Source organism: Archocentrus centrarchus, chromosome 12 (genome assembly GCF_007364275.1).
Source record: "Archocentrus centrarchus isolate MPI-CPG fArcCen1 chromosome 12, fArcCen1, whole genome shotgun sequence".
Taxonomy (NCBI): Eukaryota; Metazoa; Chordata; class Actinopteri; order Cichliformes; family Cichlidae; genus Archocentrus; species Archocentrus centrarchus.
In genome coordinates this window covers 120639-144787 of record NC_044357.1, presented here as the reverse complement: position 1 = coordinate 144787, position 24149 = coordinate 120639, and the positions used below count along the sequence as shown (strand labels likewise).

The window sequence follows — 24149 nt, the reverse complement described above, 5'->3', positions numbered from 1 at the left end:
TGAAAAGTAGCAGTGTTATATTTAAATAACACTGTGAGTGTTATTTATCTCATAGAGTAAAAGTATATTAACACTGTGAGTGTTGATTAAATTTTACTCTATAACTAAATTTAACTCTAATCAGAGTAAAATCAACTCTGAAAATGTAAAATGTAACACTGTACAGGGCAGGACCATATGTTCACTGGCTCAGTGTTAAAATTGACTCTTTTAGTGTTGCATTAACACTGCCCATTTTACTGTGTATGTACACTCACATCACCCCCCACACGCTGAGTGCGAGGAGGGGGCGGGTGGGTCTTCTCACACCCCACTTTCATGCACCCTGCCTGGGATGGGGACTGGCTCGTTGTTTGGGGCTGGGTTGACTGCTTCCCTGGGTTGTCACTGGCTCTGTGCTGGTACCCGCTCTCCCACACTAGGTGTCCATGTCTGTTATGTGTGTGTACATGAGTGTGTGACTGGTGCATGTGGATGTGCGTGTGTGTGTGTGTGTGTGCGTGTGCATGCATATGCGTGTGTGCGTGCGTGTGAGTGTGTGTGTGTGTGTGTGTGTATGGACAGCTGGGCCTGGTTCTGTGGCTTGCCGAGCCTTGGCACCTGTGGGACGTGGCTACAGAGGCGGGAGTTACCACTCCCTACTGCTCCACGCTGCTCCCCACTGGTCCTCACTGCCGCCCCTGGGGTGTGGGTACCTGTGAGTCCCAGAGTGCGTGGCTGGATGTCTCGGCGTGGTTTTTGACCTGCTCCCTTGGCGGCTGTGGCCTGGGGGTGGCTTGGGCCTCTTTGGCTTGGGGGGGGGGCTCTGTCGGGTGTCGGACTGCTCTCGGGCGCTTGGGGCCTTGGGGGCCGCGTGCTCGGCTCGTGCTAGGGGTGCTGGCCTGCCGGGGGGGGTGGGCTGCTCGCCGCCTCTGGCTCTCTGGACTCTTGCCCTTGTCTGTGGTCTCCCTCCTTCCTCCTCTGGGGTGCGCACGCGGTTGCCATCGGGATGTGTGGCCTCAGGTCTTCTGAGCTCCTGGGCTGTGGATGGCCTGGGTCCCCTGAGTCCTTCCCTATTCGCCTCTTGATTGTGGGGGGCATGGTTGCAGTTTCTTGCCCTCATTATTGAGTACATTGCATGACAGAGGCACATACACACATTACTGCAAACAATAAAATTGTGTGTGTGTGTGTGTGTGTGTGTGTGTGTATGTGTGTGTGCGTGTGTCTACCCCCCCCCCCCCCCCCCCCCCACACACACACCTCTTGTTCTTGCCCCTTCCTTGTTGCCTGTCAGACTTGGCATAAATAACTAAATAAAAAAGAAAAATAAATAAAAATACAAACATTAACAATAATAGCCTATAGAAAGCATATAGAGCTGTTCTTGTAAAAGCAAATATGTTTGGTACATCAGTGCGTTTGGATCATCATTCCGATTGTGAAAAATGCCAGACATGACAGGCTTTAACAGGAAAAAAAAAAAAGAGTAAACTCTAGTTCCTTGTGGCAGCCACCATGAAGGAATACTCATCCCACCACCTCGGGTTCTCTCCCTTGGCCTGCTGAGCAGACTGTGGCCCTGCCGCATGTCTCTGCATTTACCCCCACTCTGCCTACTCCTCACAGCCACTGCTGTAGCTACAAAGCCAATTATAGGCACATGATGGAGTTGTGGGTTAGAATTTCATGGTATGCAGAGGTTCAAAGAGTCTCCTTTTTGCTTCCTGTGATTGCTTGTTTCTCTCATTTTTTCCAAAGCTCAGCCAAAAAGATCCTTGGTGAGGTCATATGCTCCATCTATAACTTCGGCCTTCTGAGGATCCCTGATTGATTTTCCATCACTATTGATTTAACCACAAGGCTCTCTCACCAGATTCTGTCCCATCACACTACCACAACCTTTCACTGCTCCCCTGGAAGAGCGTAGGCACAGATTTTAAACCAGAGGACAAGGTTTGGAGACTTTGAGTTCAGCTGACTGCCCATATCTTCCAAAATCTCTGCCTGATAGGCAGACAGTAGTGTGACTGTGTTAAGGAAGCATAATGACTGTGCTGCATTCTTATATGTCCTTTGATAAATAGATGTGGCGCGACAGTCCATCTTACTGGATAGGGATATGTTTGAGGAAGCTGAAATCAATGTGTGGTTAGGGCAAAGATAGTCTCTGGAGCTTGAAAAAGGCGACTGGACTTCTTTTTGTTTCTTGAAGACAGAGGAGGTGGATTACGTCACCAACTTTCCCCCGCTTACAGTGCTGTCCTGAGCTCCCTTCCCAGACGTCTCAACCCCCATTCACACCTTTGTTCCAGTGACCTCAATAGGCCACAGGAAACAATGGAGCGAAGTCCTAAATTGGTTTCAACTGAAACCACTGATTAAATATGACCCACGCCCCCTTCACACCTGGGCACATGTGTTCAAGCACATGATCAATAGAGGGTCATAACCACCTCCAGGGGACTACGCCCACAGGGGTTTAAATACCTGGGTCTCTCCACCATTTGGTTGAGAACTGAAGAAACCTTTCGGATGAGAGGTGAAACGTCTTCAAGAAACAAAAAGAAGTCCAGTCGCCTTTTTCAAGCTCCAGAGACTACTATGACCTGGATAACTGAGAATCTACACAGACACTTAGGGCAAAGATGATAAGTCATGTGGCTTTTGTGAAAGCAGGGACTGTCGATAAAATTTGCTATATGGTCTTTAGCTCCTTCAGCATCCTGGGCTGCTGGCCATGAGATGTCCACCTTTAGCAACTGCCTGTTTGCAGACCTCATACAAGTCTACCTGTCCACTGGGGGTAGAACTTTGACACAACATGGAGGCCTGGAAAGTGGGGTCATCCTCCTCCTCCATGTTGTGTAGATCAAGGTGGCCAGAGTTGGCATCGCTATCCACCTCCTTGCCATCTGGATCACCCTCGTGTCAGTTGAGGAGCCCCTCCAGAGACTTCTTCATCATATCCACCCTGCTCATGGTGGCTCACGGTTGATGGATATCAAGTCATAGCACTAACAACTGATAGACAGGGGTCCTGGCTGGACTTTCTCTGGCATCACAGTATAGTGGGGACACCCTTGTGGGTCAGCCAGGAAAGCCAGAATCTTTACACACCACACAAAGGCAATTCACACTGAATAGTGGTTCCTACCCAAAATAAAGGCAGCACATTATGCAGAACAACAGCCTCTTTGCCACAATCTCTTTGCCCTTCAGTTTTGACAATTTGGCATGGGAATGAGATACTGCCATGGTTGTTGAAAAATAGTGAGACTGAGCTAGACCAGGCTCATAATGGCATGACTAAATTTATGTAAACTTCATAACTGGCCTTTGCAGTAGGGTTACATCTGAGTTAGTTATGAGAGGCAGCTGGCCATGACCTGAGTCACACTAGTCAATGCAGCTAACAAGCTAATTTAAACACTAATACTATTTATTTCCTCTGCCTCATGGCTGTGGCTCATGAGGCAGAGCATATCATCTTTTAATTGGAAGGTTGGTGTTCGATTCCTGGCTGCTCCAGTCTGCATGCCAAAGTATCCTTGGGCAAGGTACTCTCCAATGCAACCATTGTAGTATGTAGTATGTGTGAATGTGGGCAAATGCAGATGTGTTGTATAAAGTGCTTTGAGTGCTCAGCTAGAGTAGAAAAGGGCTATATAAGATCCAGTCCATTTACCATTTGCAGACAGCTAAAAAGCTAATACTAGCCTAAGACTAACATGGTTTGTGGTCTAGCTGAGCCTTACAGATTAGCCCAAGTTATACACACACTGGCCAACTCACTAACTGTAGGAACAGCTTGCTTTGAGACAATTACTGTCCGCAAAGCAATATTAGAACTATAAGCACACTTCCTTTGGGGGACTTAGTATAATCCAGAGTGAACCCAGAAAATCTGCGTTCGACAATCTACTCCTGAGAACCAGAACAAAGAGAGAATGAGTAGGGAGGGGCTGGCCAGCCATGGTAGCATGAAGGGGTGGAGCCCTGACACAGCTGGACTGGTCTGTCATGGACAGACATGGTGTCATTGGAACTTCCTTAGTTGGTCATGCCAAAAGCTGTTTGCCATAGAGCAAAGTTAGAAAAAGAAACATAAGCGTGCTGATGCCATCTCAAAACAAAAGTCAGTGAAACTGATCCAGCTTTTAAAATAAAACAAAATAAAACTAAACAACTTAATGTAAACTTAATGTAATGATAACATTTATTTGTCTGGAGCTGTCTGAAAATCTGAGAATACTTCTGCCAGTGCTGACATCACAGTCAAAGGTTTTGGATTTTTTTTTTTGCTGAGTTATGAATAAGAAATCAGACATGGTTGGTTTTGTGTATGTGCATGTGTAGTTGTACATGTACATGTACATGTTCTCACAGATTTATTTGCAGGGAAGTGAGTTACTGCTACTTCTGTTTTATTAGACTAACTGGATATAAATTATAACTTGATGGATCATTCTTTTTTTTTTAATGCTGCAACACTTGGATACTATTAGTTATACATAATATAATAAAATAGGGGTGAGGCAAGGAGGAGGGTCCTGAGAGATACTCACTAAATATATTATACACTATCCACCAATGCCTCCTAAATGCCTTCTTTTTGGTTTTAAACCCAAGTGTGTAATGAGCTTCTAATATACAGATATTAAAAAGTAACAGAAACAAAACAGGGTAAAAATCCCCAATTTGGCATCAGATATGGGTCAAGACGTTAAGCACTCCTACATTTTTTAGGATGTCACTGATAGCACTGGCTATAATAGAATTACCTTTCTGAGACTTGAAAGAATGAATTCTGTAAATGTGTCTTTTCATATCAGTTCTTGAATTGTTTTAACAAGATCACTATCACTTACATGATGTTGCAATTTTCATGTCTTTGAAAGAAAGATTTGAATTATTAACAAGATTTAGTGAACCTCATGGCCATAACCAAAGACTCTGGTTTGTCAGAAGTTTTTCTTTTGTCATTTTTCTTACCAGTGAATGTTGTTTTCCGGGCTAAATCTGGTTGGCGAGTCTAAATTTGAAAATTGAGGAATGAAAATTTGCCTTGTTACTTTTTAACCTCATCTCAGTGATAATTCAATATTTTGCAACAAGAGTTTGGTGGGTGCCACTGGATTGGCAGATTGGGGTGGTGGTCCCCATCTTTAAGAAGGAAGACCGGAGGGTGTACTCCAACTTTTGGGAGATCACACTCCTCAGCCACCCTGGTAAGGTCTATGCCAGGGTACTGGAAAAGAGGGTCCATCCCTTAGTTGAACCTTGCATTCAAGAGGAACAATGCAGTTTCCATCCTGGTTGTGGAACACTGGACCAGCTCTTCACACGCACACACGGGTGTGTGTGGAAGTTTGCCTATGCAGTCTACATGTGTTACATGGACTTGGAGAAGGCATTCGACTGTGTCCCTCAGGGTATCCTGTGGGAGGTGTTGCAGGAGTATGGGGTGTCTGGCCTGTTGTTGCGGTCCATTCAGTCCCTGTACAACTGCAGCTAGAGCTTGGTCCATATTGCCCATACTGGTCCATATTGGTCGATCATTTAGTCTGTGTCACTGCTTTTAAATGGTTTTGTAATTTGTTTTAAACTTGTGTATATGGTTTAATTTGTTTTACTTTTGTATAACCAGGTTGTTGTGTTGCAGATTTTCTGCCCAGGTCCCTCTTGAAAATGAGATCTGGAGCTCAATGGGGTTTTACCTGGTTAAATAAAGAAATAATGAAAATAATGAAAGAATTACCAGCAATAAGTCGGACTCATTTCCTGTAGCCAGGGCTGCCCTTTGTCACCAATTCTGTTCATAATTTTTACGGACAGAATTCCTAGGCATAGCCAAGTGGCGGAAGGCTCCCGCCTTGGCGGCCTCAGAATCTCATCTCTGCATTTTGCAGATGATGCGGTCCTGTTGGCTTCATTCAGCTTGCAGTGGAACGGTTCGCAGATGAGTGTGAAGTGGCTGACATGTGAATTAGCACCTCTAAGTCTGAAGCCATGATCCTCAGCTGAAAAAGGGTGGAGTGCCCACTCCAGCTTAGGGACGAGTTGCTGCCTCAGGTGGAGGAGTTAAAGTATCTCGGGGTGTTATTCATGAGTGACAGGAGAAGGGAACGGGAGATTGACAGGCGGATCGGGGCTGTGTCTGCAGTGATGCAAACGTTGCACTGGTCTGTCGTGGTGAAGAAGGAGCTAAGTTTGAAAGCGAAGCTCTCAATTTACCAATCAATGTACGTCCCTACCCTCACCTATGGTCATGAGCTCTGGGTAGTGACAAAAAGAATTAGCGTGCGAATACAAGCGACAGAAATGAGCTTCCTCCAAAGGGTGGTTGGCCTCTCTTAGAGATAAGTTGAGGATTGCAGCCATTTGGGAGGGGCTCAAAGTAGAGCCACTGCTCCACCACATCAAAAGGAGCCAGCTTAGGTGGTTTGGGCATCTGACTAGGATGCCTCTTGGGCACCTCTTGGGTGAGGGGTTCTGTGCATATCCTACCGGGAGGAGATCCCGGGGCATACCCAAGACATGCTGAAGAGATTATATCTCTTGAGTCATGGGGGCAGTGGCCTAAGCAGAGAAGCCCGCCCCCCCCCCCCCCACTCTCCCGGATAAGCTGGTGGAGGTGGCTGAGGAGAGGGAGGGCTGGGCTTCTCTGCTTAGACTGCTGCCCCCACGACTTGGCCCAGGATAAGCAGAAGAAAATGGATGGATACAGTTGCCGTGTTTTGGTGCTAAATGAATACAGCTCAATAGAATTTAACATGGCCTAATACAAAAGAACAACAATATACTCCAATAATGTGATTAAGTGCCCCAGCTAGTCAAGAAAGCACTGAATATTTGCACAATTGCCTCCATTCTACTGTTACATGAGAAAACCATGAGAATTCAGAGAACAACAAAAAACAAAGTAAATAGTGCAAAACAGGTACAGTCATTGCGGAGTATGATGCTGACCATAGGGGTTCATGTGGTCACCAGGCATCTGTGGTGGGGTGAGGCTCTGATGGAAGGGGTCATTGTTATAGGTGCTGTGGTCAATGCTCACTAGCTGCTGTTGGTTTGGAGGAAGAGGCCCTGAGTAGGAACTGAACAGATGGTCCATACAACTTGATATCACCTCTGTAAGAGTCAATAGCAACAAGTGAAAACAAGATTATGACTCCCAGCTGTATACTACATGCACACATAATTGCAAGTCACCTGTCTTCACTGATATGAAACATGTTATAGTTTAGTTGTGTGAATTTGAATTTCAGATATTACATTAGTTACAAATTTTTGTGAAACTGCATCAGTTTGACTTTTGTATTTTATGACTGTGTTAGATGAAGGTAGTAGATGTTTGATTTGAGTGGATCTGCAGATCTAGATTAGTGTAGGGTCTTGAAAAGAATAATAAGCAGGATTCTTTGCACTTGGAGGTATCCAGTCAAAAGTTAGAGAGGGCTCCTTTAAAACAGTGATTTATGGGGTAAATGTTTAGGGGCTTATTTCTGCAATTATCACAAGTTACCAATAAAACAAATCAATAGTGCAGACTCCTAAGAGAAGTTTATATTCTGGCTTTTCTCTCCTGTATATTCAGCTATAGTTTGGTTCAGTTTAGGCAACAAACATACTTAAAAAAAAAAAAAAACTTTCAGCATCATTTAAATTTTAAGCAGTCTTCACACAAAATCTGAGCAATATTGGGAGACTCAGTTTGGACATGGTCTGACCTTGCCTCCATATTATAATACACACTCATGCAGATATTTTAGTGCCTGAACTCATTAGGGGTCAGATATACACAGTACAACACCACAATACACATTCTATACGAAAAGTGGCGAAGAAAAAAACTAGTCACACTTTTTATGGTAATGAGACAAAAGCTTGGGCTAGTACCAAAAGAAATGCATCAGTTAACAGTCTGACAAATACAGTGTCAGTAAAAACAGATATAAAATTGAATCTGGGTTCATGGTTCACAGTTTTTTCTTTTATAAACATGAACATAAACATGAAAATGTTGACATTATTTAAATGCTATCATACGGGAGTATGGCTTAAAGAATGCAAGACTACCTACAGGACTTGGCACAAAACCCACACTAGGAGGGACATGTTAAATTGAAACCAAATGTAATCCAGTGCAGTTTGATTTTAGTTAATAAAAATGAAACACTATGATGTGATTTTCTGTCTGTTTCATTCAGTTTCTTTATTGACCTACTCACCTGCATGGCCTTAGATAGTATACAATGCAAAATATTAGGGTATTTACAACAAAGATTAGATCTGATAAATAAAGCCCAAATGTATTGTACGTGGTACTCTCTTTTGTCTCACTATTACAAATATAATGATTGTAATATGGCATTCTATATAATTATAGCCTGTATTGTCTAATAAGGACTCACGGACATCACATTATTAGTATTAGTAATAATGTGATGTTTGGTTACAGCATTTCTCATTTTTGGTTTCCCATAAGTATATAATAGTATCTTAATATATTTTGCATGTATCATATCCATCCATCCATTCACTTCCGCTTATCCTGTTCATGTTTCTAAATCTATTATAATTAAGCATATGATTTCAAATTCAGTTATGTATATGTTCTTTTAAATTTTATTTTCGTGGCAATGAATTATAGCTCAGATTTTAGGGTCAATTAAGGTGTCATTGTAACAGAAGAAGTCTTCCAGAGACTACTTACTGATTCAGTTGGGAAGTAAAGATTAATTATACATCTTTAACAGAAGCATGCATTACCACAAGGGACACTATCTGGCTGCAGTGCATTTCAAATCCTGAGGTACTTTTAAGCAGGGGCATTATAATATCTTGTCTAAAATGTATGTCCAATTCATCTTTATTGACTGACTCACCTGCATGTCTTTAGACAGTGCACAATGTTAAACATTAGTGTTGTACAACAAACTATTTCTTAAAAATCAAGTGATAAATCAAATTATCTAAGCTGAATGGCGGTTTGATCTTAAAGTTGTCTCACTCATTATCTAGCAGCTAACAACTTCAAACAACCTCCATTTGTTGGTTTGTTTAGCTCATTTGAGTAATAGCAGCAGCTTACACTATAATAAACTGCCTGCTGCCATGCCAATATTGGCATGCCAGAAGTCCCTGGACAGATAGAGGGAGTCCTTGCCAAAGCAGTGAGACACTTGTCTGTTCATATCTGCTGTGAGACCACAGTGGCAATAAGCCCGCTAGCCATGAGGAACTATGCTGCAGAGAGAGAGAGAATCTCAACTCTTGCTTTATAGCTCTGCCATAGGAAAAACACATTTACCAGCAGAGATGGCATTCTGGTTTCAAAATATGGGACTTGTGTTAAAACATACAAAACCAAGAGTGTTTGCAGAGGGACTCTAGAGTTTTTTGTTCCAATAATAAATATAATATTTCAAGCTGTTTCTCTAAATTATTCATAAATTACCTAACTTCCAGTAATCACTGTTATTACATTACAATTCTAAAGGACATATTAGAAGTGTAATACCCTTGTAGAATTTCCTTCTGCAACATGGATGCAGAAGGAAATCAGTGATGGGGCTTTTCTTTTTGCTACATTAGAGAAAAGCAGCAAAGAATGTACTGGAAATACAAATACATAAATCCTCACCTTGGTCTAATCTTTGGCTGGCGTGTTGCTCCTGCTGTTGCTGTTGTCTGCGGGCTAACTTCTTCATCTGCAAATAAATCAATAGTAAACAGCTTGGTGGATGGTTGATGGGCAGATATTGAAATACAGAACACATGTGTGCACACAAAAACATGCACACAATACTGTGCAAAAGTCTATTCAATAGCCATTTAACTTTTTTGTATTTTTTTCTAAGGACCTAAACTTTCCTTTAATTTTTTTTAAAGTGATGTTGAGGAAAGGTTCTCCAGGCTTTCTCGAAGGTTTTCTTTTGATATACTTAAAGAGCCAACCAATTCATTATTTATTTTATCTTTAGGCACTTTATTATTTGCAGCTTGTCACATTGTTTTGTACTTCTGTGTTTGTAAAACAGTTGAAAAATAAACATGTCTATTCTTTATTGAAAAGTTTTTTCTGTGGCTGCTTGGGACTTGGGGTAAATAGATGTCTTTTCATGTTCTGCCTCTGCCCACTAGATGGGATAAAACACCACTTAATCTATGAAAAATGCCAAAAATAAAGTTTGTCAGGCATACTTTTGTTCCAACAAGGTGATTCTGAAAGAGCAATTAGCTGAAAACTTGGCATATCTCAGCCTGATATATAGTGTGCCCTAAAAAATGTGAGGAAACAATTGGGGGTGAGGGAAGGGAGACAGGACAAAAGACAACATCATAAAAATCAATAGCAACCTGTCAGCCTGTGTCACCATCCTCTGTGTGTTTCTAGTTAATATACATTCTGCTCTGATCTTAATGTCATGGTCCTGGGTTTATGACCCAGCAGTTTTAGTTTTAGGACTTTCATTTTTGTATTGTTTACGGTTACTGTTTGATTCCTAGTATCCTGTGTTCTTGCAGTTTTGAATTTTTGTGTTTTTCTGATTATTCCCGGTTGGTTTAATTGTTTATATCCTCAGTTTAGTTTAATTTTATTGAGTTCTGTTATTGGCTGTTGTTTACTTTCTATTTAATCTTTTCTTTCATTTCTCTGGATTCCTGTGTTGCCAGTTCTGTTTGGCATTTTATTGTTTCTGGTTTATTCTCCTGTTAAATGTATTTAGTCCTGGTCTCTGTTCCTTGTGCTGTAGTCCTCCCAATGTGTTTAGTTACCCGTCATGATCTTGTTCTTCTAGTGTAGGTGTTGTTGTTCCTCTGTGTGTCTGCTTCCCTGTGTTGTGTCGCATTTCTGTTTCCATGTCTTCTTCCTGTTTTACTTTGACAATTATTTGTATTGTATTCAGTTTTACTCCCCTTGTCTTGTTCAGCTGTGCTGGTGTGTCCTATCTCCCTGATTACCTCATATGTGTTCATCGTCTGTGCCCTCCTGTTCGTTGTCACATCGTTTCATTTAGGTAGTGAGTTTCATGGTTCTGAGTTTCCCTGAGTTTTCCTAGTTGTTGACTCATTTGCTCCAGTTGAGCTTTCCTAGTTTCCTTGTACCTGATGAGCAGTAATAAAGTTTTGTATTTCTGAGTTCACGCTTTGCCTCCTGAGTCCTGTGTTTGGGTCCTGCCTGCCACATTGCAAGAATTATGACTCTTATATGTCTGAGTTGTTGAACATTTACAAGGTTCAGTACATGGGACATGCTAGCTGGGCACATCTTGGTTTTATTCATGCATACATGTTCAGACATAACTGCATTTGTCATCTGTGGGAGGTTTAATCCGACTGGTTTATTCACAGTTCCTGTGGTGACAATGTTTTCTTGTTTTCACGCTGTGGTCAGTTTGCATGGCTACACTAGTAGACCTCAGTTTTATGCCTTTGTGGTCTTGGGGTACTGCCATCATGCCATTTTGTGGTATAGCAGGGTAATAACATATTTCCTGCACTTCTTGTAGCACTGGGCCCACTTACTATTTGTGTTCAATATTATTCCATTGATGCTGAGCAATTCTGTATGCTGAGTAAGTATTATTCATAGAATTACCAATGGCTTATTTACTAGTCTGTAATTAGGTGCATTTGCATAGTTATGCATAAATATACATCTTTTGGATGAAAAGAGCATGTCCAACATATCCAAAAGCAGGTCAAACAAATGTGATTTAACATTTTCCTAAAAATGCCCTCTAGATTGGATATGGCATGCACTGATACTTGTCCCACTCCCCTCAGTGTCATGGACATGACAAAACTTTACAGTGTTTATCATACTGAAATGCATTATTTTTCAGTGGGACTGAAACATGAGACTGAAACAGCAATGTATCCCAAAAGTTTAATATTCAACTTCAACTCTCCAGGATTAATAATGCTTAGGCTCAGGGGACAATGAAGTGGTATGAGGGGGAAACCCAAATTTTGCTTAGGGTCCCTTCAAGGCTTGGGCCAGCTCTGGTCCTATGGATTCTTCATTTATTAATGTGGATAACAACAAGGAAATTATTGAGAGCATAAAACCAAGATCTATTGTGTGGAAACCCTTATTTTAATCAAAAAACACACTCTGCATGGATTATTCATTATTCATTCGTTGGCACCTTACTGGAAATGGACTGAAGGACTCAGGTTTTATGGTGTTTCGGAAAGGAGGAAGGGCAAGTGTAAGTAAGGTGTAACTTTCATTAAGTTTTTTACAAATCATTAATTGAAGTAGCGCTTGAACATAAAGCTGTGTCATGCTAGTTGTGCTGCAAAAATAAAGAAGCTGAGTTTGGCTGAATGATGATGTGGACAATAATATTATGGATGAACAAGAGTAAATGGTAAATGGACAAGTTCTTATCTCTTTTCTACTCTATCTGAGCACTCAAAGTGCTTATACAATACGTTTACATTTACCCTTTCATACAAGCACTTCCATATATAACTAAGCTAAGTGCTTTTATTGTCTAACATTCGCTTGCGTTGGAGAGCAACTTGGGGTTCAGTATCTTGCCCAAGGATACTTTAGCAGGCAACCCGGAGCCGCCAGGAATCAAACTGCCAACCTTTCGATTAGTAGGTGACCTGCTCTACCTACTGAGCTACAGCCATGCTCAAGAGTAAAAAACGAACTATAAAAATGACTGAGAAGGCTGTAGAGGAGCACAAATCTAGACAGCTGCAGGCATGTATGAACAAGTTATCCCAGCTAATGAGTTTTGAGAAGCTGATTGAGCATTTAATGGATGATGATGCAAATGTCAACACTGTAAAAAATAAGCTGCATGTTAAATTTAGTAGTCTGCAGCAGGAATTATGTAACCTAAGTTCTGGTTTGGAATAAATAAATTAATGCATGATTTTTTTTGGAAGTCTGAGGAATGATGAAAGAGGTCATAAAGCGGTCTGAATAGGCTGAAGAATGTGATAAATAGGTAACACCTGCAGATAGTAAAGCCACAACATCCAAATCTACTGCCCATCTCATAAGCAGACAGGAGAAGCTAGCAATAGAAAAGGAAGAGGCTGAGTGGAATTCTGAAAAAAAAAGGAGGGAGCCTCCACTGCAAGCTTAAGAAAAATGTCATGAGGCAGAGTTTGAAGCACAACAAAAAAGAGTAGAAGCTGCAATAAAGGCTAGAAAGTAAATGCATGTAATGCAGACAACACTTGCTGAGTCAGATGCAAGTTTTGCAAAGATATGAAGTATTGTGGTGATTACCCAAGGAGGAGGAGGTAGGAGTCACGGAGAGGAGGAGGTAGTCACGGAGACTATGCTGTAGTCACGCGAGACTTTGTGAATCTCGGCAGTATCGTTAATGGCGGCGTGACTCTATCAGCAAACATTTGCGTGATTAGCCTTTTTTTTTCGCCAATTTATAACTAGACAGGCTTAAAACTAAAAAATATAGGTAGTTTCTTAGCCTAACTTAAATTATTTTCAACAATCTGGAGGACGGTGAAGAGGACCTGGATAGTTTGCTGCGGTACATCGACGGGTGTTTTGAGCGAGTCGTCATGGGGAAAACAGACAAGACGCCGACTCCCTCCACCAGCAAAGGAACGCCGTCCACAAAAAGAAGCCGCCCCGAAGATTCCCCAGAGGCAACTTCGCCACCCACCACCAATATTGTGGACATTCTGGAGTCCATTAATAACAAATTGTCCAGCTTTGACGCCCGCTTGGCCCTGGTTGAAATCCTCCACAAGGAGTTTCAGGCCCTGCGGGAGTCAGTCGAGTTCAGCCAGCATCAGGTGGAAACACTGGCTGCTGAAAACGCTGTCCTCAGAGAGTCGGTGAATTCCCTCACCGAGGAAACGACCCGGCTCTCAGAAGAAAATAAGAAAATTAAAGAATCGATTATCGAGCTTCAGGCCCGCAGCATGAGAGAAAATCTTGTGTTTTCAGGTATCCCGGAGAAGGCAGAGGAGGACCCGGAGGCTACAGTGAAGGAATTTATCCAAACTCACCTGAAGCTCCCGGAGGACGCCGTGAAGACCATCGCCTTCCATAGAGTCCACCGCCTGGGAGGGAAGCGACCCGGAGCACGCAGACCCAGACCGATCGTGGCCAAATTCGAACACTTCAAAGAAAAAGAGCTGGTGAAGAGCCGCGGCCGGGAGCTGAGAGGGACGGACTTCAGCGTCAACGACCAGTTTCCAAAGGAGATCCTGGAGCGACGCAAGGGCCTATTCCCCATCCGGAAGAAGTTCATGCAGGGAGGCTCCCGGGCTGTCATCGCCGTGGACAAACTGTATGTGAACGGACAGCTTTACCGAGACAAAAACACCACGCCATGGCTCTACTGATCGATCAGGTGATCTGTGTCCATATTAACGTTCTTTTCTGAGTTTTTTTTTTCAACCATCTAAACAGTACCATTAAATAGTCTAAATCTGTCTAAGTAGTACCATTAACGCCGACGAGTCAGCATAGTGCCGTGATCGTTTGTTTGTTTGTTTGTTCTGTTTTGTTTTCCCCTCATCTAATTTCATTCTTATGTCACTTAGGTCACTTTTTACACGTCTTTTTTCTTTCTGCACTCAGCAATATGTTTACGTCACTTACAATGCTACAGTTTACTACACTAACATACAGCGCAGATGCACACACACCAACATACAGCGCACATACACACGCACACATCAATATAAAGGACACACGCCAACATACAGAACATATGTGCACACACACACACATCTTTAGTGAGCACACAACAGTCCATCAGTTAGTTTAAATATGAGCACACTCAGATTTGTCTCATGGAATGTGCACGGGGCTGGTTCGAGGGAAAAGAGACTAAAAATTTTTAATCGGTTAAAAGACTTAAAAGCAGATGTTGTTTTTCTACAGGAGACACATGTGTCCAAAACATCTGTGCTCACTCTTTCCTCTCCACAGTTCCCTCACACGTACTCAGCCTGCTATAACTCCAAACAAAGAGGTGTAGCTATATTGATTAACAAGAAGATAAACTTTAACATTAGCAACAGTACAATAGACCCTGAAGGTAGATTTATAATACTTAATTTATCTATACAGAATACAGATTTATGTATTGCTAGTATATATGGACCAAATGTTGATGACCCCTCCTTCTTTCATGCTTTGTTCACTTCACTCTCAGATCACTCTGACACCACACTTGTAATAGGAGGAGACTTCAACCTGGTACTTAATGCAGATATTGACAGGCTCAGTACAGCAGTGAGTCAGAGGAACTGGCAGTCTGCAGACATTCTTAAACAGTACATGAAGGATTTTGGTCTTTGCGATGCTTGGCGTTCACATCACCCCACTCTGAGAGATTATAGTTTTTTCTCACCAGTACACAAATCTCATTCCCGCTTAGATTACTTTTTAGTTAGCAGCTCCATAATGATGGATATCACAGACACTCAGATTCACCCTATCACTATTAGCGATCATGCACCGGTGTCTATGTCTCTGACACAGAAAAGAGTCACACCACCAATCAGGAACTGGAGATTTAATACATCATTACTTAAAGAAGAAGATTTTATTAATTATTTCAAAAAGGAATGGTCAGCATACTTAGAATATAATGATATTCCAGGAATATCACCATGTGTTCTTTGGGAAGCAGGAAAGGCAGTAATGCGGGGCAAAATAATATCTTACTGCTCGCATAGGAAAAATAAAGAAAAAGCACTTGTGTTAGAATTAGAACAAAAAATTAAATCTTTAGAAACTGCCTATGCCGCTTCACCACAAGAACATACAATTATCAGCCTGAGGAAACTGAAACTGGAGCTAAATGAAATAATTGATAAAAGGACACAATTTATGTTGCAGAGGCTGCGTTTGGAAAACTTTGAGCATGGAAATAAATCTGGAAAATTCCTGGCCAAGCAATTAAAACTGAATAAAGAAAAAACAGCTATTTTTTCTATTAAAGACTCGACTGGTATTATTACTCATGACCCACAACAAATAAATAACTCTTTCAAAGACTTCTATGAAGCCTTATATTCACCACAGATTAACCCATCTGATACTGAAATTGAAGAATTTCTTAATAATATAAATCTACCAAAACTAAATGACAGCCAGGCTGCAGCTCTGGATTTACCTCTTTCATTGTCTGAACTTAGTGAAGCCCTACAGCATCTCCCAAATAATAAAGCCCCAGGCCCAGATGGTTTTCCAGCCGAGTTTTATAAAGAATTTTGGTCTGAGCTAGCTCCCATTTTTTTCAGAATGGTAACTCAGATTCAGAATGATCACATCTTATCTCCAACCTTAAACTCTGCTAACATTAGCCTGCTTCTTAAACCAGGCAAAGACCCCACATTCCCATCCAGCTACAGGCCAATCTCTCTCATTAATGTAGATCTTAAAATAATTTGCAAAGCCCTTGCCAAAAGATTAGAAAGTATTACTCCACTTATTGTACATCCAGATCAAACAGGCTTTATCAAGGGTCAGCACTCAGCCAATAATACACGTCGACTGATAAATATAATAGACTATTGTTCTATTAACAAATTAGAGACGACAGTCATGTCTTTAGATGCAGAAAAGGCATTTGATCGGGTAAATTGGAAATTCTTACTAGCAGTTCTACAAAAATTTGGATTCGGTTCATCCTTTATAAACTGGATCAGAACACTACACAGCTCTCCGAATGCGCGTGTTAGGACAAATGATCTCATTTCACAAAGTTTCAGTCTGCAGAGGGGCACTAGGCAGGGCTGCCCACTCTCTCCCTCTCTTTTTGTAATTTTCATTGAGCCGCTAGCAGCAGCAATCCGTCAAAATGTAAATATTAAAGGGATTCAAACTAAAAATATGGACCATAAACTTAGCCTTTATGCTGATGATGTATTACTTTTCCTTGGGAATTCACAAGGCTCTCTTTTGAAGACTATCACACTGATAGATAAGTTCTCATCTATATCTGATTACTCTATCAATTGGAGTAAATCAACAGTTTTGCCTCTGAATTGTAATTTCCAGAGAACCTCTAGGACCCCACTAAAGTCAGGAAATATTAGATATTTAGGCATAAATTTTTCCGCCAGGCTCTCAGACTTGGTACGATTAAATCATATCCCCTTATTAAAAACAATAGAGGATGATCTCACACGTTGGAACAGTTTACCTATATCACTCATGGGGAGAGTTGCTGCCATTAAAATGATGGTTTTACCAAAAATTAATTATCTATTTTCATTGATCCCTAATAAACCTACTCTTCCTTGGTTTAAGTCACTAGATTCAAACATCTCAAAATTTTTATGGAAAAACAAACCGTCAAGAATAAGCTTAAAAACTTTACAAAAGCCAAAACACAGTGGAGGTCTAGAATTACCAAACTTTTATTACTATTTCTTAAGCAGTAGATTGCAGTATATTTCAAAGTGGATCAAATCCAATTCATTAGACAACCCATGGCTGGATCTAGAACAGGCGTTTTGTGGAAAAATAAAAATCTCAGATCTACCTTTCATTAGTTCCAGTATTAAACATCATAACTGCTATAAAGTCCTTAGTATAAATACCTCTCTGACAGCCTGGTGGGAATTTTTAAAAATAACTAAGTCTTCACTTATCCCCTGTAAACTAACACCCATTTGGAACAATCCAGATATTTGTCAGAAAAGAAAATGCTGAATTTTCCGTTATGGCGTGATAAGGGTATAAATAACTTAGAACATATTATCCAAGATGGAAATTTTATCACGTTCCAAGAACTTATATCAAAATATAGAATTGGCAACGGTAGATTTCTGGAATATCAACAAGTTAAGTCCGTCCTACAGGGAAGATTTAACCTTAATCAATTGAATCTAGAAATGCCTACTTGGGTAACAGAATTTCTTAACCTCTGTACCCCAAAATTGTTATCAAAATTATATAAATTATTAATAAAAACTGATGATTCAGTTTCCCTCCCAATCGCAAAATGGGAGCGTGATCTTTCTGTCAACCTGGATCAAAATTTATGGACAGAAATATGTTTAAATATCTTCAAAATGACTAAAAGACCCCAAATACAACTTGTACAATATAAGATTCTCCATAGAACATACTACACTGGACAAAGGATGTTCCAAATGGGCCTTACACACTCAAACATATGCACCCACTGTACAAGCAATTCAGAGGATAATCATTTACACGCTCTGTGGTCTTGTGTACCAGTTCAGAGATTTTGGCAGAGGATTTGTGAAGATCTATCCACATGGTTTAGCTGTCGTATCCCAACTTCCCCCAGACTATGCATCTTAGGTGATGTCAGTGAATTAATTATGGAGTTAAATATATCACACATAGTTCTTACTGCCTTGTGCATCGCTAAGAAGATGATCCTCATGAACTGGAAGACAAAAAATAAACTATGTATTACTCAGTACAGAAATTTATTAGTAGATCATGTTAGTTTAGAGAGAATGTCTGCTTCTTCTAAAAACAAATTGGAGGAATTTGACTCTCTTTGGTTCCCACTGCTCAGCTCCATTACTTAGTGGGGGTGGTGGGCTGCGGGCTCTGCTCCTGATGTGCTTTGTGGGGGGGTGGGTGAGGACTCCGGATGCCTAGGTAGCTGGTAGCCTCCTGAGACTGGAGTCCTGGGGCGACCTTCTGGTGATGTCTGTGTGCCTGTCCTGGTTGATGGTGGTGGGGGCTTGGATGATGCTGCCTTCGGTCCTGGGGTGTGGGCGGGGTGCTTGGGGGGGTGGTGCCGGCCCTCGGTCGGTTGGCTGGTCTTCCCTGTATGGCTTGGGGGCTGGGGTCTGGGGCCCCGACACTGGGGCCGCGCCGGCTCCCGGTGGGTCCCCCCTGGCGCGGGGGGGGCCTCTGCTGTCCCGGCCGCGCCACCGGGTGGGGTGGGTTGGCCTGACGTCGGGATGTCCGGTCTACGCTTTTGGGGCCCTGGGGTGCCTGCATTGCAGGGGGGTGGGGTGGGGGATGGGGCCGCGGTGGGGTGGTTGGGGGGGGACTGGGCACTGCATTTCCATGCCCTGTCCTGTCGCCTGTTTGTGTCTATTGTTGAGTGAATGGGCATCTAGGGGGAGCGGGCCGCCCTCTGCAGTGGGGGCGAGGGCGCCAACCTCGGGTGCTGCAGTGCTCCGGGATGCTGTCACCGCGGCCCCGGGCTCACCTCCCCCTGCCCTGTGCTGGGGTGTGGGAGGTCGGGGTGCCTATTGAGCCAGCGGACAGCTGGCTCTCTTCTTCCAGGATTCTTCCTGGTCATATGCCCCCCCCCCCCCCCCCCCCCCCTCCCCATACACAAACACACATACACACACACACACAGAATACACATCACTCACAGATGTAGGATGGAGAGGCCACGTGGAGAGCTGCACCACCACTTGCCTCTCCGTTTTAATTGCACTTTAGTCATTATAACTCACAACACATACACACTTACAACCTGATACACATAGGACCTTTGGGGCAGGCATGTTACTCAGAGGTTGATGAGGTGGGGCCGCTGAGGTGGCCCCACTCGGATCCTCGTCACTGTCTGTCCCCAAATTTTATCTGCACTTTAGACATGGAGGGTTTTGGGGGGGCAGTGTGGACAAGCACTGACGACCAACAGTTGGCGCTTGTGGCATAACTGTCCCCTCAATTTTAACTGCACCCTATACACCTCATTCACTCACAAACATTAACACATAGACCTACAAGTTGGGGAGGAGGAGGGGTGGATGGGTCATCTTACACCCCGATTTCTTGCGTCTCGCCCAGGGTAGGGGTCGGGTGGTTCCTTGGGGACCGGGCTGGTGGCGTCCTGGGGTCGCTGTTGGCCCTGGGGTGGTTTCCACTTGCCCCGCCTTCAGAGGGTGGGTAGCTATGGATGAATGTGTGTCTTTGTGTATTTGTCACCGTCTCCGTGAGTATGGGTGGGTGAGTGAATGTGTATGTATGGCATATCTGTGTGTGGGTAAGTATGTATGGGCATGTATGAGTATCTGTGTATAAATGTGTACACGGGTGTGTGGGTGTGTTTGTATGTATGGCTGGACCTGGGTCTGGGCCTTGTGCCTCGCCTCCTGGCCGCTCCTTGCTGGTTGCCTCCTCCCCCCTGCCCCCCTGGGATGGGGGTGCCTCGGGGTTCCTGGGTGGGGCTGGATGTTCTGGCGTGGGTGCTGGCCTGCCCCCCTTGGGGGTGCGGTGCGGGGCTGCGTTGGCTTCTTCGGCGTGGGGGGGGGCTCTGTGGAGGGTCGGGCGGTCCTTGGGTGCCGTGGGCCCGGGGGCCCTGCCGCCGGCCAGTGCAGGGGGCTGGCCGCTGGGGGGGGGCTGGCTTCTCATCGCCTTGGGTTCCCTGGAGCCCTTGCTCCACGACTGGGGGGGCTCCGTCTGAGACCACCCTCTCCCGTCTGCTGGGGTAGGTGTGCGGTTGTCTTTGGACTGAGTGGCCGGGGGTCTTCCTGGCTCTTGGTGGGCTGCTGGTGGCCTGGGTTTCCGGGGGCTATCCATACCTGCCTCTGGCTTCTGATGGGTGAAGCTGCAGCGTTTTGCCCTCATTGGTAAGTACGTTCCATGACACAGACACAAACATGACACAGACACAAACGCCCACTCAATCACAACTCAACAAAATTGTTGGTGTGCGTAACATGCTTTGTTAGTTTTGTTTTTCACACACAAATTTATTTTTGCAAGTATTGATAGTATTTTTTTATATGTTAAAGTGATGAACTATCTGATTAATAGACTTGTGCTCTTTCCCCTTTTTTTTTGCTCCCTTTCTCTCTCCCTTTTTCTTCTCTTTATTTTCCTCTTCTTCAGCCTGTCAGCTCTGGCTGTTACATTGTATGTGAAAAAATAACTCAGATAAATAAAATAAAGGGTTAAAACATCAACAAGAAGAGCCTATTGAGAACCTATAGAGCTCATCTTGAAATAGCAAATATGTTTGGCACAACAACGCATTCAGATAACAGTTCTGCTTGCAAGATCTACCAGACATGACAGGCTTAAAAAAAAAAAAAAAAAAAAGATATGACAACACATATGCAGACAGCAGCAGCACTGGAAGTGTCAAACAGTCTATCAAAAAGGAGGGGAATATAGCCATTCAACTGCAACCACAGCTATTTGCGCCTTCATCTGATATTAAACCTATTGTGCAGACAGCACGGAGTCTTACTCATGGTAGAGGTGGAGTTTAAAAATAGACCAGAGCCTGACAGCCTAGCACTAGAAAGAACCAATGAAAGATCATTACTTGATGCCAGGCTACTACTTAGCAAGAGTACCTTTTGAGGAATTACAAGGCCTCCTTACTGCCAGATCTCACCATTCCAATATTCAGGGGTGGCTCACTTCAATATAAATCCTTCATAAGATCCATTGAACGTGGAGTTGAAGGCAACACTAGCGACATCCTTGACCACCTACAGTTTTTGCTGCAGTACACAAGTGGACAACGACATGAAGTGGTTAAAAGCTGTATTCACATGGAACTGTTAGGGATTATTTTTTTACTATATTACTATATTTAATATATTAAAAGTCTTACTTTTTTAATTAAAATGTTTCAGGTGTCTTCCTTCATAACCTTCAACAGGCTGTGTATCAAATGTTAAAGGTAAAGCAAATGTTAAAGGAGTTCTTTGGTGATGACTACATGATAGCAGAAGCCTACATAAAGGAGGCCTTGGATTGACCTATCATCAGACCAGAAGATGGCACTGCTTTACAGCCCTTTGCATTATTCCTTACAGGCTGCTCCAACACAATGATACATGCAAGCTATGTGGAAGATTTGGACAATACAGCTAACATAAAGGCACTGGCTAATAAGCATCCATGCAAACTCAAAGAAGCTTGGGGAAAGTATGCCTGCAACCTGCAAGAGCAAACAAAGAAAAGAGTGAAGTTCAAGGACTTTGTCTATTTTGTAAATAAACAAAGTCAAGTAGATATTACACTCACTCTTTGGAAACCTAAAAGAAACCAACACCATTACGAGAGACCTAGTCCGACAGAAACCAAAGGCACAACATGCAGAGACACTCAAACCTAAGAAAGTATTTACAACAGCCATATGTCCACCCCAGAGATGGCCAAAGTACTGACATTCTGTACTTAAGTAGAAGTACAAGTATTTGTTTTAAAAACTACTCTGGTAAAAGGTGAAGTACTGGTACAAATCTTTACTCAGGTAAAAGTAAAAAAGTACAGTACTCAAAGTAAGAACGTAAAAGTAACTATTTGGAGGACATTTCTACCTCTTTCTTACATCTTTCTCCATCTGTGTGAAGTTATCACTCATTTTTTGCTCTCCCTGTAAATACAGCAGCTGTTCCTTTAGCTAGCAGACACACTGTGTGACAAACTGTGGACACTTATTGTCCTTTATGTTTTCTGTCACTTATTTTCCTCACCGTTCTGGCATGTAGCCTCTATGTAAAGCGCAACTTCCTCTAGCTCTTTCCGGTCTCCAAGCAAGCTTTGCAGGAGCCTCTCCCTCTACCGCGTAAGGTGTCTGTTTGACTTCCAAGAAAAAAAAAAAAACACTCACAATCAGGAGCCGGCTCCCACACTGACTGGAAATGCAAACATTTCTCAGATGCGTAAAACCTAAAGTAACAAGCTTGTTTTTAAAATGTGAGCAGTAAATGTAAAAAGTAGCCAGAAAAATAAATACTCAGGTAAAGTACAGATACCTGTACTTTACCTGATGGGGGTGGCTGTAGCTCAGTAGGTAGAGCAGGTCACCTACTGATCGGAACGTCAGTGGTTCAATTCCTGGCTACTGCAGGCTGCATGCCAATGTATCCTTGGGCAAGATACTTAACCCCAAGTTGCTCTCTGACCGTTCTGTCGGAGTATGAATGTGAGTGAATGTTAGATAATTGAAGCACTTAGCTTAATTAATTAATCATGGAAGTGCTTGTATGAATGGGTGTGCATGGGTAAATGTAAAACGTGTTGTGTAAGCACTTTGAGTGCTCATATCTGAGTAGAAAAGCGCTATATAAGAACTAGTCCATTTACCATACCTGAAAAAAATCTACTTAAGTACAGTAACAAAGTAGTTGTACTTTGTTACTTTCCACCTCTGGTCCCCCCAGAGTAAATATGGTAAATGACAAACAAGCAACATCAAGGGCACAATCAGCCACAGTGATTGCCAAACAGCAAAGGTTGTGTTTATTGCAAAGGCGAGCAACACAGCCTCAGAGTATGCGGAAAACTCAAGGGCAAACCACACAAGGAAAAGATTGATTTCTTGAGAAACAAAGGTTTGTGTTTTGCATGTTTGGAACATGGTCATATAAATAGCAGCTGTAGACAGAAGCTCAATGTTAAGACTGTTCTCAGTTGCATCCCTCACTGCTGCACATGAGCACTAAAGACTCACAAGTAGAGGCAGCGGTGAGCAACAGCCAGGTACACTTGTGCAAACAATGGAAGCTTTTTGTGTCACTGGGGCCAGAAGAAAAGACTGTGTTCTTTCAGTTGTATAAAGGAGGTGAAACTTCCTCCTATCCAAGGAGAGACTGGATTGCTCATTGGATCAAACATTCCCAGTGTGAGGGAGCCATTATCATCATCTGCTGTGAGGACAATATTAGGCTGGACAGTAAATGGACCACTCAGAGGGGGAAAGATACTGTATGATGGAAACCAGCAACTCAAAGGAAGTCACTGCAAATTGAATCTGTAGCTAGGCTAGAGAATCTATGGCAACAGCAATTCAAGCAAGACTTTCCTGATGCTGAACAACAAATGAAGGCACTGAAATGTTGAAGGTTGATCACTAGTTCATTAAGATGGTATTTCAGTCCCAAAATGTGTCGATGGTCTTTACAGTGTCTGCCCTTGAGTAAAGAACAAGGTTGTGCATGCCCAACAACAGATCGGTTGTGGAGCAAAATATACTGAACTTGAAAAGATTCTTAAGAGATATCAAGTTTCATGTAGAATATGTTGCATTCAAACTCAGCTGTACCTAATATGAGTCCAGTGAGGGATGAATATGGTATCTGTTTCACCATGGAGTCAGACATCCAGTCAAACAAAAGCTTTGTGTTGTTTTTAATTGTCCAGCAAGCTTTAGAGGAACATTGCTGAACCAATAGCTTCTACAGGGACTAGACCTAACAAGCTCTCTAATGGGGGTCCTAATGAGATT

At 42.7% G+C, this 24149-nt stretch overlaps 1 protein-coding gene across 1 annotated transcript in view; it reads right to left on the bottom strand.

Annotated features, from left to right (window-relative positions):
• Nucleotides 1-2697: 2697 nt before the first annotated feature.
• Nucleotides 2698-24149, bottom strand: part of LOC115789688 (LIM homeobox transcription factor 1-beta-like) — a 100539-nt gene continuing 79087 nt past the window's right edge. Inside the window, exons 6-8 of the mRNA XM_030743208.1 lie at nt 9632-9698; nt 6952-7116; nt 2698-2894 (exon numbers count right to left, since the gene is read on the bottom strand). Of these exons, the coding sequence (XP_030599068.1) occupies nt 2698-2894; nt 6952-7116; nt 9632-9698 (429 nt within the window). The remainder of the gene's footprint in view (nt 2895-6951; nt 7117-9631; nt 9699-24149) is intronic.